The following is a 21,903-nucleotide window of genomic DNA, read 5'->3' on the forward strand; positions in this document are numbered from 1 at the left end:
GCCAAGGGGAACAGGTAGAAGCAACATACATGTCTGAAAAAATAAAAGTTGCGTAAACCCATTAGACACTATAGAGCGCCACTACGGACCAACTCTTCCTAAAGAAGAAGAGAAGGAGGCTATGAGAGGAATGTACGAAACGGCCAGACTGGAACCAGATATGGGATAAATACTGCACCAGGAAGGGAGTGCGGATGTCGAACGCCACAAGTCCCAGAAAAATAAAAACGGTAACGGAACCATACTACCCACGCAGATACTCCACAGCAGAAAGAAGGCCGACAAGAACCCAACGCCTATGGAAACTGGCCAAGCAAGCAGAAACAGTATCTGGGGAAGTGCAACTACTCGCCTTGCGGAAGGGGAGAAGTAGAAGAGGCTGATACGGTTCAGTAGAGAACTAGTGTAAGTGGTGACAACAAGGACAGTATAACCGCTGTACCCGGTGAGGGAAGCAGTGCAGACAACTCACAGGCAAACCCAAACTTCCACAAGGAGGGAACGCTGATGCTGTCACCGTAGCAGATGGTAGAGGCAAGGCACGACATGTGAAGGGAACAAGGCGCTAAGCCAGCGCCACAGAAAACGGTAGGTTATACCAGGTACAGAAAACCGCACTAGTGCCCACCATGAGTTAGAGAACCCATCACCTGTAGCATGGCTTGGTATGGGCATTTGACCAATAACATAAGGAATAAGTGAACCTATCAGCCACTGCCTCAGGAACACCATACATACCATGCCTGGTAAATGTATTGCAGAAAACAGCATGAAATGCCAGGGTCAATACCCCACATGGAGGAAGGGGATGCGGCAAGAACCTCTGGTGCTGCGCCCACTGACAATGCGTCCTGTAAGCCAGAACCAGTGACTGTCGGCATTTGAAGGAAGAATGCAAAGACTCTCCCTGGGAAGGGGTCACACAGTAGCAGCCACGGAACAGGAGTAGCCCAAAAATCTACGGCCAGTGCAAAGACTGCCTCATAGGTGGAGGCCATACCAGCACCCATGGCCTCTTCCAGAGGGGGGACTCCACCTGAAAATGATGTCAAACAGAAGTAGCTAACATGAACTGTTGGTAGCACAATACTCCACCGGGGAAGGAAGAAAACTGGAAATTCGTGCAGACGTTCCACCTACTGAAGGACTGTGGACACCGAGCTTGCCTAAGAAAATCCACAAAATTAGAAAGCTCCGCATGGAGACTCAAGGCACGAGGAGAGGCATGTCGTGGGTCAACACACTGGAAAGACAGAGGCTGGCTTGTAGGCGCCCGAGCCCAATCCGTACAATGACTACCTGAGGAAAATGATAGTGTGAAAGTAGTCACAGTATCCCGTGGTAGTGCCAAAATACCGCCTATGACAGGGGTAAGGCGATTGTCTGTGTCTAGCAAGGAGACCACCCTTGGAACGGGATGGAATGCGACAAGGGGATAATGCGATAGGGTGGAGGATACCAAAGGTAGTGGGAATACTCCGCCTTTGGAAAGAGGGGAGCCCGACGAGATGTACAGTATCCACTGGTAGAACAAGTACCACTGGTTGTGGAACTACCCCGCCGATGGAAGGAGGGTAATGCTACAGGATCTTATGCGGGTGTGGTACCCATCTCCACCTAAGAAAGACAGAAAATGTAACAGTATAAACAGTTTCCAGTGGTAGTGGAGTTACTCCGCTGGCGGAAAGAGGGAAACCCAACAGATGTACAGGGTCCACTGGTTGTGCAACTACTCAATAGAAGGAGGGTAATGCAACAGGAGCTACAGTATGCGATTGTGGTGCAACTAGTCCACCTATAGAAGGTGGAAATCCAACCGGACAGAAGATAACCAGGATTTGCGCAATTACTCCGCCTGCGGAAGGGGTAATGCGACAGAACATATGGTCTCCGGTGGAAGTGTAATTACTCTGTCTAAGGAAGGAGAGTAATACTACAGTCTGTATAAGATCCAGTGGTAGCGCAATTACTCCATGGAATGAGGATAATGTCACAGAATGTACAGTACCCAGTGAAAGTGTAAATACACCCTCTATGGAAGGAGGGCAATGGTACTGGGAATATATGATCCAGTGGTAGTGCCAATACTTTGCCTATGGAAGGAGGGTAATGGTACAGGATGTACTGTATCCAGTGTTATTGCTAGTATTCCACCTATAAAAGGACAATAATGTGACAGGCTGTACAGTATCCAGTGGTGAAGTAAATACTCCGCCTATGGAAAGAGGCCTTGCTACCGGATGTATAGGGTCCTATGTGCGAATACCCTACCTATGAAAAAAGAGCAATGATACAGAATGAATAGGATCCAGTGGTAGTGCAAATACTCCGCCTAAAGAAGGAGGGTAATGCTACATGCTGCACAGTATCAAGTGGTAGTGCAAGTACTCCGCCTATGGAAGGAGGGTAATGCTACAGGCTGTACAGTATACCGTGGTAGTGCAAGTACTCCGCCTATGGAAGGGGTTAATGCTACAGGATGTACAGTATCCTAGTCGTAAGTAGCTAGCGGTAGGGCAAGCACGCTCCCTATCCATTGCGCCACTGGCTCCGCTGTAGCTGTAGAGAGGACACAGAGTAAGCCTGAACGTGGGGCACTACAAGCACTAAGATAACAAGCTGGTCACACACTGCTATAGGGCGATGGGAACTAAGCCCAAAATAGGAGCGGAGCTCCAAGGGTTAATAATAATAATAATAATAGCTGTGGGAATTACATACAGCCCCAATGCTATCAACCCTTTTAAGAGTGATGTTATTACTTTTCCGAAGCACTGAGGCAAGGAAAGGTTAAGTAGGTTGGGGGCGGAGCTCAGTGGGCCGAAGATATGGGCGCAAATGTTTCGCGCTCTGAGAGTACAGTCCCCGCCCCCCAAACACTCTGGGGGAACGCGGCATAGTAGGCCGCAGAGGCGGGGCCTCCCGTACAGGTGGGCCGACCGGAAGAACTTTCGGCTGGGAGAGCAGCGCATGGAGGAAGCGGGAGTGTCAGGGGGGATCTTGCTCCCCGAACAGAGGAGGCAGGGAACGGGCGTACCGATGCCCTGTGAGAGAAAGCAGCGGCGGCCCAAGGAGGCCTGCGAGCCCTGGAGTACCGCCGGGCCTGGAGGAAAAATGAGGGGGCTGGGGACCGGAGCCAGACCGAGGGCCAGTGAGAGGCCAAAGTTTTGAGGAAAATTTACATTTTACTGTGTTCACTTTAGAGAACACAGGAGAAGGGGACGCAGCAGAAGGTTAACCCCTAGAACCCAGTACAGGGAGGAGGGGAGGAAGATTAACCCCTTGGGGGTGGGGGCCAGCAGGGAAAGGTAGGTAATACTTTCCTAGACGGTTTCTGCCCACCCTGACTCCAGCAGTGTCACCTTCCTCAGTGTGCTGCCCCTTGGGGAGGGCGGGTACACTGGTAACAGGGGGGTACCTCTGGAAGTAGCTGCATGGTGACACTGTAGCTGGCGGGTGACAGAGGATTTGAGATCCACTGTTCCTCCTTGTCTTCCAGAGGTGGGGAACGAGCAGCGGGCTTGAGGAACCACTGGTCTCCCCCCTCAAGTGTGGGGAAAACAGGTGGTTGGAGGCCGCCTGTAGTCCAATCGGAAAAATAAAAAATAAAAATCTTTGGCAGACCTACAGGAAAACATGTCTGCCTCCTACGGACACTAAGCTAAAACTGATTAGCTCAGTGTCTGCAGGAGGGGTATAGCTGAGAGGAGGAGCTAACACTTTTTTGCTTAGTGTCGCCTCCTAGTGGCAGCAGCTATACCCATGGTCTTCTGTGTCCCCCAATGATACAAGCGAGAAACATCAGGATTCAACGTATTAGGAGATCGTCCGCGTACACTTCCGTGAGGTGTACCTGTTTTCTCACTGTAATGCCTATAACGTCTGGATGCTGCCTGATGTATTGAATGTGCATTTCTATCGTGAGAACGAAAAGTAAAGGGGACAGAAGGCATCCCTGACGTGTACCGTTGGAAATTCGGAAGGTAAAGGATAAAGACTCGTACCGATGCAGTGGGGGTAAAGTAAAGTGCCATTATTCGAGTGATAAAGTGTGGCGGTAGCCCAAATTTAGCAAGGGCTTGGGACATAAAGATCCAGTCCACTCGGTCAAACGCTTTCTCTGCGTCAGTGGATAGGAGAGCCAGAGGGGTATTAGTAGACCGGGCGAACTGAATCAACTGCAGGACCCTCAGCGTATTATCCTTTCCCTCCCTCCCCTTCACGAACCCCACTTGTTCGGCATTTACAAGACCCGGCGGTATAGCATTCAATCGGTTTTCCAATAGTTTTGCGTAAAGCTTAATGTCTACATTAAGGAGAGATATAGGGAGGTAACTGCTACAAAGGGAGGGGTCTTTACCGTCCTTTGGTAGAATTGTTATATGTGCTGCTAAGGTTTGTGTCGGGAACCCTGCTCCTTCCGTCAGTGAGTTAAAGGTGTTCAGCATTTGAGGAAGTAAGGTCTCCTGAAAGGATTTGTAGTATTGTATGGGAAGGCCGTCGGGGCTTGGGCTCTTGCCCTGAGGGGATGACGAGAGGGCCGATTTGAGTTCCTCTAGGGTAAATTGTTTATCTAGTTCGGATCGTTGGGTGTCGGTTAGTGAAGGGAGGGACAATCGGTCCAAGAAGGTGGCTCTATCTAGTTTGCGTTGGGCCATTAGGTCTGAGGGTTCATCCTCCCGTATATTATATAGGGAGGCATAGAACCGTTGGAATTATTGTGCAATGCCCTGTGTCCCCGTGACTGAAGAGCCCGACTCAGAGACTACTAGTTTGATGTGTAATTGCTGTTCTCTGCTTTTGTCTAGCAAGGCCATAAATTTAGAGCCTTTGTTGCCATGTTGATAGACCCTGTGCTGAGAGTACAAGTACGCTTTTGCAGCTTTCAGATTGAGAAGCGGTTTCAAATTCTCTTGCAATTTGGTGAGATCAACTCGGATCGAGGATGCCAAGGATTGTTTATGGGACCTCTCTAGCCTAGCAATATCAGACATAAGGGAGTCAACCTCCTTGGTCCGGCAGGATTTAGCATGAGTGCCTATGGAGATAAATTCACTCACGCACCACAGCTTTATGGGCCTCCCATAGTATGGTTGGGGAGATTGAGTCGGACATGTTTTCCGAGAAACAGGAGGTGAGAACTTTCGAGATCCTTTGTTTATAGGGGACCAAGCCTATTTGTGTTGCTTCGCCTTCTCTCAATATGGACCCCCCTAGAAAATGGGGCCACCCCATTGGATTTTTTTTCCCAGGGCCTTTTAAAGTTCCCAGTCCACCCCAGAACTGAGGGCACCAGGTAGGTTGTAAATTGTAGGTTAGGACAGAAAGGTCACTTTATCCATCATGGCATCAGAAATTATAGGAGAGGAAAGGTTAATATATTGGGGAGAACTCCAGTTTCTAGAAAGCACAATCCATTACTCGTCAACTTTGCAGAACTGCTAAGCATTACCCATGTATCTTAGGCTTTAAAATGATGCACATTTTTTATATAATTTGTGTACAATCACACACTGCTTCCACAGTCGGGGGTTTGTTACAAATCTCTTGTTCTCAAACTCCAGGCTGATCGTTCTTAGACTGGGGACACACCTAGCAGTATCGTGCCGCATAGAAAATAAAAATAATGTCAAAAATGTGTTTCACTTGTAAAAACTGTGAGTAATTGGCCAGGTAGCATATGACTACTAAGTCTGAACCCAGCATTAGGCCTCATGCACACGACCGGTTTTTTTTGCGGTCCGCAAAAACGGGTTCCGTAGTTCCGTGATCCGTGTCTGTTTTTTTCTTCCGTGGGTCTTCCTTGATTTTTGGAGGATCCACGGACATGAAGGAAAAAGTCGTTTTAGTGTCCGCCTGGCCGTGCGGAGCCAAACGGATCCGTCCTGACTTACAATGCAAGGCAATGGGGACGGATCTGTTTGACGTTGACACAATATGGTGCAATTGCAAACGGATCCGTCCCCCATTGACTTTCAATGTAAAGTCAGAAGTCCCTATTATACCATCAGATCGGAGTTTTCTCATATCCGATGGTATATTTTAACTTGAAGCGTCCCCATCACCATGGGAACGCCTCTATGTTAAAATATACCATCGGATTTGAGTTATATCGTGAAAACTCAGATCCGACAGTATATTCTAACACAGAGGCGTTCCCATGGTGATGGGGACGCTTCAAGTTAGAATATACTAAGAACTGTGTACATGACTGTCCCCTGCTGCCTGGCAGCACCCGATCTCTTACAGGGGGCTGTGATCCGCACAATTAACCCTTCAGGTCGGATCTGAGTTTTCACGAAGTGAAAACTCAGATCTAAAAAGCTTTTATGCAGACGGATCAGCGGATCCGTCTGTGTAAAAGTAGCCTACGGACACGGATGCGGATGACAATCTTGTGTGCATCCGTATTTTTTCACAGACCCATTGACTTGAATGGGTCCGTGAACCGTTGTCTGTCAAAAAAATAGGACAGGTCATATTTTTTTGACGGACAGGAAACACGGATCACGGACGCGGATGAAAAACGGTTCATTTTCTGAGTTTTCAACGGACCCATTGAAAGTCAATGGGTCCGCAGAAAATCACGGAAAACGGAACAACGGACACGGATGCACACAACGGTCGTGTGCATGAGGCCTTACATGAATACAGGGTAATAAAACATCCCTGTGGGCAGGAATATATCAAGATGTGTTTCAACTTCTATATATTTAGCCTCAAAGTTTCCGTTCACCAACATTAAGCAGATATTTGGGAGTAAACAATTTTAAAAAGTTTCAGAACACTTTATTATACAATGATGATTGGGCAAAGTAAATTTTCAGCCTAATATGACCTGTGAAGCCAACAGTGCGGAGTCAATAAAACAAGGCTGTGAGTAACCCGTTAAGACAATGGTTTCTCATAAATTTGGGTCACATAATCTATATTTTATGAAACAGTCACTATAGGTGCATTTACATGGACCAGAGAATCAGGCAGATTATCGGGAACAGAAATCTGGCCAGGTAAATGTGCCACCGATCCCCTGATGAACGAGCGAAACGCTCATTCATCGGGTGATCCTGTCGTTCACGCAGGCAACACTGATCATGGCATCTGGGCAGCAAATCGTCTATACAGCGATCTGCTGCTCAGAAACCTTGATTCTGTATGAGGACGAGAGATCATAATAGCAATCCCTCATCTTCATACTGTGAAGGAGATCGCTGCATGTAAATGTGTCTCCTCCACTGAACGAGCAGCCGATTGTAGGGAAGGAACGCTTCCTTTCTGACAATCGGCCGCTCAATCGGCCCATGTAAATCCAGATTAAGAGGAGTTTACTAATCAGGTTTAATTTAGCACATATTATTACCTGGGTCTATGCCAACAATTTCTTCCAGTGATCTGATTTTTTCAGCTGTCCGCTGTGAGACTAGGCTGTAATGCAGAGGATCAGAAGAGATCTGAACAACTTTTGGAGCTTCTTTGGCGCAAAGATCTGAAGCGTCTTCATTTTTAACATCAGTAATAAACATGCAGCCTGGAGAATGGGTAAAAGCCAAGGGGGATTCTGCAAGAAAAATTACAATGCCAGTGATTTATCCTTGTCCATACACACACGAGGCACGAAAATAATCTGCAATCAACAGTCTAATCAGTATTAATCGAATTAAAGGGACACCAAGGACAAGCAACATTTCCCTTAAAACGTATCCACACAGACCTCAAGATGTGGCAAGATTTCAATATTCTTCTGTTCCCCTTCTATACCTTAGAGGTGATTGTAAAAGTCACTGCTGATCTTAATTACTTCTGCTTCTGTATTCTGCAAATGAACATGGCTTCCAGTTCCTGGCACTTGAGGAATCGATGGTAGGGGGAAGCTACAGGGTCAGGTATACATGCTATTGTAAAAGATAGTTGGTTTTATTTGTGATGTCCTTGCAACATATTCATGGAAAATGGACACTTCATAAATCTGATGCAACTGTGAGAGAAAGCCTATATGAAAAAGGTCTAACTCAACTCAATCTATGAAGCATTTGTAACACCCGAGTATAGGTTATGATCTTCAACGCCCCCAACAAATAATGCCTCCCCACACAAAGGTTGTCTATGTGGCAGGAAACTGACTTCAAAGGTTGATTAATATGAATTGACTATTAGAGCTTCTGAGCTTTACTCCATTTAATTTATATATCCATCAACTGAAGTGTGACAACATCTACTCCCTGTTAGAAGCTTTGATTAGTAGTACATCAGTCAGATTAAAGATGGGTCTTGCAGATTATGTACGAATCTTTGTCGATACCTACTGCAACTAACAACAGCTTCGACGCCTGTGACACCACAAGCCCAAAACACAGGGACATCACCGGGATGCATCTGCACCGCTTCTCCATAATCAGTCTTCTGAAGATCATTAATCCCAAGAAAATCTGCACAGCGAACGATAAGAGAAAATTGTCATTTATATGAATATTATACAGAACCCAATACATTACTAGGGTGTGCAATAAATACGAAATGCATTGAGGCTTAAATAGTGTGGTAATAGTGTTATGTGCCACAGCTTCTATGCCATTAACTTGGATGCCACGAATTGTGCTGCGCCAAGGAGCAAATAAAGCGCTATTTGGACTTTTAAGTTAAAAGTTTTAACCCCAGGAGTCTGTGAGTCTGTCATTGCCAACCCCACTGCAAGTACACGATCCAGCCAGAAGCATTTATGAGTTATCCACTGGAGAGGAGATACATGATATGGTGTGATATGGGATAATACTGCCTTAATATACAGTTGCTGAATACACGGGGTTCTCAGGGCTATAGACATTGATGAGCTATCCTGAGGATAGGTCACCAATATCTGTCCCCTAGACAACCCCTACAACAAGATGTAGCAGATAGCGAAGGGTTAATAACAGGATGCTGTAGCGGGACTACAGACCTGGGGAGCCAATGTGTACCGGGGCCCCGTGGGATTTTTTCATGGGGTGTGTAGCAATGACTGCAGCCACCAGCTTCTCCTGTGGAACTGGTCTCATGGTCACCACAAGATTACAGGAAAACTTGCCTACTTCATGACACGGAACAGTCGTCTACAAGAGAAATAATCAAACTGCATTACAACTCATATGAAAAATAGAGACACAAGCATTTATCCTGCTATAAAAGAACTGTCTCCCAATGCGAATGATGACATGGGTTTAAAAAAAATGTGTATATAGATGCTGTGCAAATTGAGCGAGTTGGACATTGACCTTCAGGGGCTGTTTTCTTCAATCTGGAGAAGAGGTAATTTGGCATGCGTTTTTCCGGAGCGCTGATGTAAAGCTAGCCGTACATGAGGTTAAAGTCAGCTGAAATGTCTGATTTCAACCAACGATCATTTGAAAGACCAATCATGATGGCCGACTTCTGTCTGCTGAAACTGTGATTGATCAGGTTGGAAAATTTCAGCCGATCATATGCTGAAGGACCAAGTAGACATTTTTATTTATTTTTTTAAACTGACTCCCTGGTTGGCACAGTTAGGGTCCATTCACACGTCCATGGTGTGTTGCGGACCCGCAAATTGCGGATCCGCAACACACCCGGCCGGCACCCCCTATAGAAATACCTATTCTTGTCCGCAGCTGCGGACAAGAATAGGACATGTTCTATATTTTGCAGAGCTGCGGACCGGAAGTTCGGGGCCGCGCTCCGCAAATGCGGAAGCAGAGAGCACATAGTGTGCTCTCTGCATCACGTCCGGGCTCATAGAGAATGAATGGGTCCGCACCCGTTCACGGACCCTTTTGCGGACATGTGAATGGACACTAAGTCTGGCATATTGCTACTGGGATCATTCTTATGAACAATTCCATGGACAAATGGTTACTGGTTACATGCTGCCAACCGTTCTCTCATGTGGATGGCAGGCTTAATGGAAATGTGTCACCAGAAAATGACTTATTGTTTGAATCACATTTTTATGCTTCAAATTATTTTCAAAAAAATTTGGCGAGGTTATTTTTAATTTTGCATGTCAATATCTACATTAAATAAAATCCTGCAATTTTCTCACTGGCCTCTAGACCTAATCACAGGCACCACTTCTTGATCTTTACCGATCAATTTACTGCAGTTATCTGCTTATCTATACACAGAGGTGATAGAATTACAGGCAGGATTAGAATGACAGATAAGACAGGATCCACCATTCAAAATAGGCGATTGTCAAAGCTTATCAATTCTTTCCTTGTACAATGACCTCTGCACAGGTCACAGAGCATGCCTAGAAAACTTTCAGTCAGAGGTCCCCTTCAGTCCATTGTGTCCATGGCCCACGGAGCTGCCGAAAAGCTATTTTCTTAATGCTTTCTAAATTCTGTTAAGAACATCTCAGACAAGATGGCCGCCCCCATAATCATGTCCAGTACATAGAATATAAAAAAAAAAATTAAATCTGGAAAAAAATATATTATGTCCTTTTTCTGTACAGAGCTGACATGCACTAGAAGCACCCTTTTAATTTTTTGTCTTTTCCGTCAGACCAGGAGCAGACGGGCTCCTTATCTCTGTTCTCTGACATTATAAACACTCATTACAGTATTTCTAACTGTGTGAAAGTACCAGTCACACAGTTAGAAAAACAGTAAGGCTACTTTCACATCTGCGTTTTTCTTTTCCGGTATTGAGATCAGGCAGAGGATCTCAATACCAAAGAAAAACGCTTCCATTTTGTCCCCATTTATTGTCAATGGGGACAAAACTGAACTGAAGGAAACGGATTGCACCAGAATGCATTCCATTCCTTTTGGTTGCGTTCCCATGCCAGACAGAAAACCGCTGCAAGCAGCATTTTTCTGTCTGGCATGGGATGCGGAGCAAAACGTCATTGCTATTTTAAAGGGGTTGTCCGGGTTCAGAGCTGAACCCGGACATCCCTTAATTTTCACCCCGGCAGCCCCCCTGACATGAGCATCGGAGCAGTTCATGCTCCGATGCTCTCCTTTGCCCTGCGCTAAAAAGCGCAGGGCAAAGGCATTTTTAGGAGTTCCGGTGACGTATCGGGGCTCTCCATGGGGCTGACAGGAACCCCGGTGACGTCACGGCACTGATGGGCGGGATTTAGCTCTGCCCTAGCCAGTAAAACGGCTAGGGCAGAGCTAAAGCCCGCCCCTCAGAGCCGGTGACGTCACCGAACACATTGCCGGGCGGAAGTTACCGCCCGGCAGTGTGTTATTGTAAACAAAAGAGCCTGTGCCCTGCGCGATTTAGTGCAGGGCACGGGAGCGCATTGGAGCATGAGATGCTCCGATGCTAGGCTCAGGGATGCTGCCGGGGTGAAAATAAGGGTATGTCTGGGTTCAGCTCTGAACCCGGACAACCCCTTTAAAGATAATACAATAGGATCCGTTCATAACGGATGCAGCCGGTTGTATTATCAATAACGGAAGCGTTTTTTGCTGATCCATAACGGATCAGGCAAAAACACATATGTGAAAGTAGCATAAGCCCTTTGTAACAGAACGGCTCAATATTTTTATTAATAAAGGCCAATTGAAAAAATGATTTTCATCCAAAAATGAGTAACATGCAGTCATAAAAAATTGCCTCCGAAAGTGTACATAGCCTTTAAAGGAAAATTAAAATAGTTAATATTTACCATATACAGGTGAAACTCGAAAAATTTGAATATCGTGCAAAAGTAAATTTTTTTCAGTAATGAAAATTAAAAGGAATTTCATTAATGCTGCTTAAAATTAGAATTTTGTGAAAAGGTTCAATATTCTAGGCTCAGTGTCACACTCTAGTCAGCTAATTAATCCATACCCCCTGAGCAAAGGGGACCTGAGATTGTGACTTTGGGGTTTCATAAACTGTAAGCCATATTCATCCAAATTATAACAAATAAAGGCTTGAAATTTCTCGCTTTGCCTGTAATCTATCTCATATATTAGTTTTACCTTTTAAGTTGCATTACTGAAATAAATGAATTTTGCACGATATTCAAATTTTTCGAGTTTCACCTGTAGCAGTGGATTATACTGCTAAAATTTTACTTATTTTGTACCGTTACATCATATGAATCATTAGCGTGCAGTGCATTGTGGGAGCTCAGGCTACAGTTATTAGAGATAAGCTGTTAGGTCACATTAGATAATCTGCAGTCTATGTACAAGGACAACCAGTGCGGCTGTGAAAGCAGCTTTTGGTGCAACTGCAGCAAAACAAATAATTTAAAAATTTAAAAATAGAATCTTATTTTTTCTTACTGTCAGACGTTTGTCTGACCAACAACTATTCCTGCAAAGCCATCAAATCTGTAAAATAGTAAAGCAGCCAGAATGTGTGAATAGGCACTAACAAGTTTATTTTGAGCACCTTTCTTGATGGTGGACTATAATGTCCAAAGGTGGTAATACTTTTAACCCAGCCTATGCCAGACTGCTAACACTTATCTTCTACAATAATATTCTTCATTTATTCCCCAATTTTGAATTCAGCCCCCCTACCGTGTACATGCTGATGTTCCGTTGTTGATCCACATTTCTCACAGGTACTCCCAGTTTCTGCACTGCACTTTCAAAGGAAAAGCTGCAACCTAGGTAGAAAGTCACCATATCCTTCAGTTTGTCTGAGTAACTCTCCAGACTGGCTAGGCTCTCAGTGTAGATGCCATGTTCATATTTCCGATACAGAAGGCAGTCCGTCCTGGAACATACAAAAGACGCTGAATCAAAAATTCTCAAGTGTAGCGGCATTATAAGAGGAGCGGCCGATATCAGTCACATATGATGTAATGTCTCTGGAGGTTATATCAGCACTGGAGCGTTATAAGAGGAGCGGCTGATATCAGTCACATAGGATGTAATATCTCTGGAGGTTATATCAGTGCTGGAGCGTTATAAGAGGAGCGGCTGATATCAGTCACATATGATGTAATGTCTCTGGAGGTTATATCAGTACTGGAGCGTTATAAGAGGAGCGGCCGATATCAGTCACATAGGATGTAATGTCTCCGGAGGTTATATCAGTACTGGAGCGTTATAAGAGGAGCGGCTGATATCAGTCACATAGGATGTAATGTCTCTGGAGGTTATATCAGTACTGGAGCGTTATAAGAGGAGCGGCCGATATCAGTCACATAGGATGTAATGTCTCCGGAGGTTATATCAGTACTGGAGCGTTATAAGAGGAGCGGCCGATATCAGTCACATAGGATGTAATGTCTCTGGAGGTTATATCAGTACTGGAGCGTTATAAGAGGAGCGGCCGATATCAGTCACATAGGATGTAATGTCTCCGGAGGTTATATCAGTACTGGAGCGTTATAAGAGGAGCGGCTGATATCAGTCACATAGGATGTAATGTCTCTGGAGGTTATATCAGTGCTGGAGCGTTATAAGAGGAGCGGCCGATATCAGTCACATAGGATGTAATGTCTCTGGAGGTTATATCAGTACTGGAGCGTTATAAGAGGAGCGGCTGATATCAGTCACATAGGATGTAATGTCTCTGGAGGTTATATCAGTGCTGGAGCGTTATAAGAGGAGCGGCTGATATCAGTCACATAGGATGTAATGTCTCTGGAGGTTATATCAGTACTGGAGCGTTATAAGAGGAGCGGCCGATATCAGTCACATAGGATGTAATGTCTCTGGAGGTTATATCAGTACTGGAGCGTTATAAGAGGAGCGGCCGATATCAGTCACATATGATGTAATGTCTCTGGAGGTTATATCAGTGCTGGAGCGTTATAAGAGGAGCGGCTGATATCAAACACATATGATGTAATGTCTCTGGAGGTTATATCAGTACTGGAGCGTTATAAGAGGAGCGGCTGATATCAGTCACATATGATGTAATGTCTCTGGAGGTTATATCAGTACTGGAGCGTTATAAGAGGAGCGGCTGATATCAGTCACATATGATGTAAATGTCTCTGGAGGTTATATCAGTACTGGAGCGTTATAAGAGGAGCGACTGATATCAGTCACATATGATGTAATCTCTCTAGAGGTTATATTAGTGCTGGAGCGTTATAAGAGGAGCGGCTGATATCAGTCACATATGATGTAATGTCTCTGGAGGTTATATCAGTGCTGGAGCGTTATAAGAGGAGCGGCTGATATCAGTCACATATGATGTAATGTCTCTGGAGGTTATATCAGTGCTGGAGCGTTATAAGAGGAGCGGCTGATATCAGTCACATATGATGTAATGTCTCTGGAGGTTATATCAGTACTGGAGCGATATAAGAGGAGCGGCTGATATCAGTCACATATATGTGACATCATTTGATAATCATAAGCTGTCTCTCCCCAGTCTGAAATGGCTGAAAATAAGTAACTACTGGTTGCATTTACTAGTAAGATAAACTCAAAGTGTACTGTAAGATAAAGGATTCCTTACCGTATATCAGAGTCACTGCTTAGTGGAGGACATTTCCATTCCCCAGAGTCACTGCGGTATAATAGAGGGAGCGGGCCACTATTGGCTTGGCAAAATTTCTCAAAATCATTTGCTAAAGACTTGTTCAGAATCACCACGTTGGCCTGGTTATACCCTGGGGGTAAAAAAAAAAAAGCACAAGGCCACGTCAAGAGGAAACGTGGGATCTAGATTTCTACATATCTGAATTGGATCTTGAAAAATATAACATATTTCTGGGTGATGATAGGCGCAGGACTGCGATCATACCGAGCTGAATCACTGAAAGTTAAAGTAACTTTGTGCAAAATCCACACAAAATGCACACAAGTGGCCTGTCCCATCAACCCATGGGTACATGTCCTAATGCTTGCTCTATAAATGAAGAAGAAATGCCATGAAAGCCACAAACATCGGTCCTACAATTGCCTCAAAGGAAGGAGAACATGGTGGTGCACGTTTATCAAGCTCTCCTGTTTTTAGGGGTAAAATAAGACTGTATTTATTAAATGTCTGGCAGCACTTCATGAATTAGACAAGGCTTATTGTTATTAATCTGACCTCTGGTGGTTGCTTTTCAGTTAGACAGGTTCATATTCACTTAGACTGGTCTAATTTTTTTTGCACATGGAAAAAGATGCATGTCTCTATGAAAGTGTGACTTTTAGACCTTATGCACACAACTGTGCCGTTTTTGCGGTCTGCAAACCGCGGATCCGCAAAAAACGGAAGCCGCCCGTGTGCCTTCCGCAATTTGTGGAATGGAACGAGCGGCCCATTCTATAAATGCCTATTCTTGTCCGCATTTTTTTTTTGCGGGGCTACGGAACAGAGCAACGGATGCGGACAGCACACGGAGTGCTGTCCCCATCTTTTGCGGCCCTATTGAAGTGAATGGGTCCGCATCTGAGTCGCAAAAACTGCGGCTCGGATGCGGAAACAAATAAAAAATTGCACTTCACTACTCAAAACAGGTAAAGAAAAGTACACCAGCCTTGGGGTGGAAAATTTAGACTGGTTTTGCGATAATTTCAGGCATAAAAAAAAAAGGCGCACCTACATAAAAAGTTGCAAAAGTTTGAAAATGTCTGAATTAGTTAAAAAATATCAAAATAGGTGAACGCAAAAGCCTCTAAAACAAGCACAATTTCAGTAGTAGATGCGACTAATAAAATTTGAGTGTCTTTTCCCAAAAATAGGTGTAAACAAAAAAGGTGTCCCCAATGTATTGCATGCTGTAACTATCTGCTCCATTGCTAACGTCTCCTCTATAGAGCCATATCGTATCTGGTTTTGTTCCATGTCGTGTTTGGCCTTATCTGATTACATGCACACGAAAGTTGTTTGTTTCCGTGTCCGTTCATTTTTTTTTGCGAATAGGATGCGGACCCATTAATTTCAATGGGTCCGCAAAAAATTGCACTTCACTACTCAAAACAGGTAAAGAAAAGTACACCAGCCTTGGGGTGGAAAATTTAGACTGGTTTTGCGATAATTTCAGGCATAAAAAAAAAAGGCGCACCTACATAAAAAGTTGCAAAAGTTTGAAAATGTCTGAATTAGTTAAAAAATATCAAAATAGGTGAACGCAAAAGCCTCTAAAACAAGCACAATTTCAGTAGTAGATGCGACTAATAAAATTTGAGTGTCTTTTCCCAAAAATAGGTGTAAACAAAAAAGGTGTCCCCAATGTATTGCATGCTGTAACTATCTGCTCCATTGCTAACGTCTCCTCTATAGAGCCATATCGTATCTGGTTTTGTTCCATGTCGTGTTTGGCCTTATCTGATTACATGCACACGAAAGTTGTTTGTTTCCGTGTCCGTTCATTTTTTTTTGCGAATAGGATGCGGACCCATTAATTTCAATGGGTCCGCAAAAAATGTGGACAGCACACCATGTGCTGTCCACATCAGTATGTCCGTTCCGTAGCCCCGCAAAAAAAATAGAACATGTCCTATTCTTGTCCGTTTAAGGCATTGTTACAATGGATCCGCAAAAAAAAAAAATGGATGGCATACGGATGTCTTCCGTTTTTTTTTTGCGGATCCACAATTTGCGGATCGCAAAACACATACGGTCATGTGCATGTAGGCTAAAAGCATTATTTCCACCTTATAAAGTGATGCTTTATAGCTTGGATATGTCATCAGTTTATGATCAGTGGTGGCCAGCCTCTAGCACCCCCACGATCTTGAGAATGAATCTGTGTCGCAGACGTCTTCATTCGCTACTTCGGCCACACATTTTACAGGGAAATGCCGCTGGACTTGTCGCTTGAAACTGCTTTTGGACATTTTCCACACTGCAGTATTCTCGTCAGTATTTTGCATTAGAATGGATAGTGATAAGATCTGCACCTCTCACGTGTTTTCGATCCACTCCTGGTTTTGGCATGATGTAAAATACTGCAGTGTGAAAGCACCCTTATGATGAAAAACCGATGTGCAATACAAGGTTTCATTCGTATTTGTCCCATTTTAAAAGGATGGTCCCATATCATATCACTAGGATATGCCATAACGTTATGGTCAGTGGGGGTCTGACCTCCAGGACCCCCACTGATCCCGATTATGTAGATGCCTATATAGTGCTGCATCCCCTTCACAGTTTTTCCTGTGCAGAGTGGTGCCCCAGCCACCCGGCAGGACAGCCCCAGTCACTGAAAGATAGGGCCTTAGTGTGCTTCACTTGTGGAAGCTGTGCGGCCAAAACTGCATTTTAAGGCCAGGTTCACACATTGCTCTTCTGTTGCTTTTTTAGAAATGTATTGGGGTAAAAAATAAAACAGCCTGTCGGATTCGTCCTGCCGCAAGTGTGAAAGTACCCTAAGTCAATGTTGTAATTTAATTGGTGATTTAACATGTTTCAGCTGTAAATAAAAAAAAAATGCAATTGCAGTACAAATGCATGCGGACAAGAATAGGACATGTTCTATTTTAATTTTTTTTTGCGGGCCGTGGAACAGACCTTTTGCGGCCCCATTGAAATGAATAGGTTCACATCCAGTCCGCCAAAAATGCAGATCGGATGCGGACAAAAACTAAGGTCATGTGCATGAGCCATAATCAATCAAAAACAACAGGAGCAGTGGTCTCCTGCATTTGCCTATAGACCGTCAGCTTATATCTGTAGCTGCCGTTTTAGCAGCAAAAAAAAATAAAAAAATCCACTAAAAATGAAAAAGTGCAGGAAAAGACCACTAAAAAAAACACTGCGTGAAAGCACCCTGAGAGTACGTTCAGAAAAATTTCTGCAACCGAAAAATCCATTCCAATTGCATTTTTTTTCTCTTGCATGTGAATGCATTTCTGGAAACCCCAGATGTATAGAACAGTTTCAGAAATTAGTACAACAAATCTGCCACGTGTTAACTTATGCCTAAATTTCAAGTGTTAAGGTCTCATTCAGATGAGGAGATACGCATCAACTCCAAAAACACATGCAACAAGGCTCTAGGATATCTACTAAAGACTTTTTGCAAATAGTTTTCTCCCTGTTACATTTTAGCTTCTATGATGAATAAATGCAGCGGTCAGTATGACTTACCGTTAACCAGCTGAACACCTGGGCAATAAGGGAAGAAAACCGCAGGGGTCAAAATGCCCTGATCACCTTGTCGCAAGAGTCGCAAAACCAGTTATCACTAGACAATAAAATGAACCTTTCTTCACTTTATTGGAAAAGCAATAAATACATCAGAAAGTAAAGTGAGACCAGATTTTGTCAGGAGACAAGGACCCTCAATTTTGGTTTATTGTACAGTGTACCAATAATAGTACCTGCGGCACCATCTAGTGGTCAAGGTGGATTACTGCAGCATGCTGAATCAAAAATCAATAACAGCTACATGTGATCAAATGGTTGTCAATGGCTACATGCTGTGACTTCAACAGTTGCAAAAAATCCATATATGTCGAATTTTGTGCTGCATGTCACAGGTTGTGCGCAACCTTTCTACCATTGGCTTTAAAGGGCATCTGTCAGCAGATTTGTTCCTATGACACTGGCTGACCTGTTACATGTGCACTTGGCAGCTGAAGACATCTGTGTTGGTCCCATGTTCATATGTGCCTGCATTGATGTTTTAATATATACAAATGAGCCTCTAGGAGCAACGGGGGCGTTGCCATTACACCTAGAGGCTCTGCTTTCTCAGCTACTGCCGCACGCTCTGCACTTCGATTGACAGGGGCAGGTGTGATGACGTTTTCACTGCCTGGCCCAGTAAATCGAGGTGCAAAAGGTGCATCAGTTGTAGAGAGAGCAGAGCCTCTAGGTGTAACGGCAATTCCCCCGTTGCTCCTAGAGGCTCATTTGTATATATTTTACCAAATGATCCACTAACCCAGGAAGTTAAATCAATTTGTTCCAATAGCCTACTGACTATAATTCCCGTTTCTGGTCCTATTATTAAAAAATAACTTTTATTTGCCTTTTAATAAACTTTGTTCCAACACAGAAAAAACACACACTTTTAAAAGGTATATGGAGGGCCTGAACCTGTGGGCTCCGTACCTATATCCTCTAAGAGTGTTGTTATATTATTCAGGAGGACTTGCTCTTTCCCACATATCTATCGCACATGGGCTGCGAGTGTTTAGCCCGTGTAATTGCGCTTGGGTATCTATAGGTGTCGCCTATTGCCAGGTTATTGGCCCGTCATGCCGCAATGCTGATTATTATGTTTTAGGCTCAACCTATATGGTATGTCCTCACTGCCTATTTACGGACTACTTGTCATAATTGTACTCTGGCCCTCAGGGGGATACGGCGTCTGCAGATCGCCTTTCCCTATTCATTCTCAGCCCTACCATAAATTAAAATTGTTAAAGACACAGCTCCCCCAACATGTTTCACCGCATCAGCGGCGTCTTCAGGGGAATGGAGCTACTATCAACACGAGCGTCTGCTAAATCCACCTCTTTATACCAATAGGGTGGATCACACTTGAAAATCACCTATCGCATAGCAGCCTCGTGTTGACTGATGTCTATTGTGGCCAATCACATATTACTTCCGAGTAGGACGGGGTGTCATCTGCGCATGTGTCCGGTGTTTGAACATTCTCTCCCACTGCTATAAATTGTATGCGCGTGCGTGACAACATACACTGATTTTCAACACATATTCCACGCATGCGTCCGAACTTTAGCATTTTCTCCCATTACTATGACTTTATGCGCATGCGTGGCGACATAGACTGATTTCCATAGTATATTCCACGCATGCGTCCGGTGTTTGAAATTTCTATCTTACTGTGGGTTATGCGCATGCGTAGCAACATAGACATATTGTCAGCTAGAGTTCCAGCTCATATGCGCATGCTCTGGGACTTGGTTTTCATTGTCTCCCCTATCTTCTGCGCCTGCGTCCGGTGTTTGTTGATTTTTACTCTATGAGCTTATGCGCATGCGTCGGAACATTGATTTAGGTTCGTACACTCCGGGACTTGGCATGACTTCTCTCCTTATCCTCTATGTTTGCGCCTGGGGTATCAGAATGCATTTACCTCTGGTGAGTTTGTTCTCATGTGTTGGGAGATAGGTTTGTTCATAGTACTTATTTCACCCCCATCCAGGGGGGTATCCGAACTTAGCTGTGTCGTTCTGTTCTTTCCATTAACATGCATATATAAATGCCGATATTCATATCCTATTAGATTTCACTACTATCATGCCCCTGTCATATTTCCAATCTTTATAGGGCTGTATTTCTACCTATATCAACTAGTTTATATGCATGTTAATATATTTTTTCTATAGCCCAGCATTAGTCCAGAACCACCAGACCACCAGGATGAAGGTTCCTCCCGACGACCAACCATATCCCACACAATGAGTCCCCAGAGACCACTCAGGTCAGTAAAGTAATATGTTCATATTTTTATTTTATTATTATGGAGACTTTTATTCCCTTTTTCTTTTATTTATTCATAGTTTTTAGAGATACGTCTCTCGGATTCACCTTTAAATATGTTATGGCCTGTATTTTTTCTGATTAAACCCTTAGTCTAATCCTTTCGATCTGTTTATTGTAGTCATTTCCTACAGTCTTTCTTTATATCTAATCTCTCTCTTTAGATATAAAGAAAGACTGTAGGAAATGACTACAATAAACAGATCGAAAGGATTAGACTAAGGGTTTAATCAGAAAAAATACAGGCCATAACATATTTAAAGGTGAATCCGAGAGACGTATCTCTAAAAACTATGAATAAATAAAAGAAAAAGGGAATAAAAGTCTCCATAATAATAAAATAAAAATATGAACATATTACTTTACTGACCTGAGTGGTCTCTGGGGACTCATTGTGTGGGATATGGTTGGTCGTCGGGAGGAACCTTCATCCTGGTGGTCTGGTGGTTCTGGACTAATGCTGGGCTATAGAAAAAATATATTAACATGCATATAAACTAGTTGATATAGGTAGAAATACAGCCCTATAAAGATTGGAAATATGACAGGGGCATGATAGTAGTGAAATCTAATAGGATATGAATATCGGCATTTATATATGCATGTTAATGGAAAGAACAGAACGACACAGCTAAGTTCGGATACCCCCCTGGATGGGGGTGAAATAAGTACTATGAACAAACCTATCTCCCAACACATGAGAACAAACTCACCAGAGGTAAATGCATTCTGATACCCCAGGCGCAAACATAGAGGATAAGGAGAGAAGTCATGCCAAGTCCCGGAGTGTACGAACCTAAATCAATGTTCCGACGCATGCGCATAAGCTCATAGAGTAAAAATCAACAAACACCGGACGCAGGCGCAGAAGATAGGGGAGACAATGAAAACCAAGTCCCAGAGCATGCGCATATGAGCTGGAACTCTAGCTGACAATATGTCTATGTTGCTACGCATGCGCATAACCCACAGTAAGATAGAAATTTCAAACACCGGACGCATGCGTGGAATATACTATGGAAATCAGTCTATGTCGCCACGCATGCGCATAAAGTCATAGTAATGGGAGAAAATGCTAAAGTTCGGACGCATGCGTGGAATATGTGTTGAAAATCAGTGTATGTTGTCACGCACGCGCATACAATTTATAGCAGTGGGAGAGAATGTTCAAACACCGGACACATGCGCAGATGACACCCCGTCCTACTCGGAAGTAATATGTGATTGGCCACAATAGACATCAGTCAACACGAGGCTGCTATGCGATAGGTGATTTTCAAGTGTGATCCACCCTATTGGTATAAAGAGGTGGATTTAGCAGACGCTCGTGTTGATAGTAGCTCCATTCCCCTGAAGACGCCGCTGATGCGGTGAAACATGTTGGGGGAGCTGTGTCTTTAACAATTTTAATTTATGGTAGGGCTGAGAATGAATAGGGAAAGGCGATCTGCAGACGCCGTATCCCCCTGAGGGCCAGAGTACAATTATGACAAGTAGTCCGTAAATAGGCAGTGAGGACATACCATATAGGTTGAGCCTAAAACATAATAATCAGCATTGCGGCATGACGGGCCAATA

The 21,903-nt window shown here is 44.0% G+C and overlaps 1 protein-coding gene across 4 annotated transcripts in view; it reads right to left on the reverse strand.

Annotated features, from left to right (window-relative positions):
* Positions 1–21,903, reverse strand: part of DGLUCY (D-glutamate cyclase) — a 131,308-nt gene that overhangs the window by 100,269 nt on the left and 9,136 nt on the right. For all 4 annotated transcript variants that reach the window (XM_040412108.1, XM_040412109.1, XM_040412107.1 and 1 more), the window contains exons 3-7: positions 14,389–14,542; positions 12,489–12,687; positions 8,936–9,086; positions 8,304–8,426; positions 7,361–7,558 (exon numbers count right to left, since the gene is read on the reverse strand). In XM_040412108.1, the coding sequence (XP_040268042.1) occupies positions 7,361–7,558; positions 8,304–8,426; positions 8,936–9,086; positions 12,489–12,687; positions 14,389–14,542 (825 nt within the window). The remainder of the gene's footprint in view (positions 1–7,360; positions 7,559–8,303; positions 8,427–8,935; positions 9,087–12,488; positions 12,688–14,388; positions 14,543–21,903) is intronic.

This window comes from Bufo bufo, chromosome 11, assembly GCF_905171765.1.
Source record: "Bufo bufo chromosome 11, aBufBuf1.1, whole genome shotgun sequence".
Lineage (NCBI taxonomy): Eukaryota > Metazoa > Chordata > Amphibia > Anura > Bufonidae > Bufo > Bufo bufo.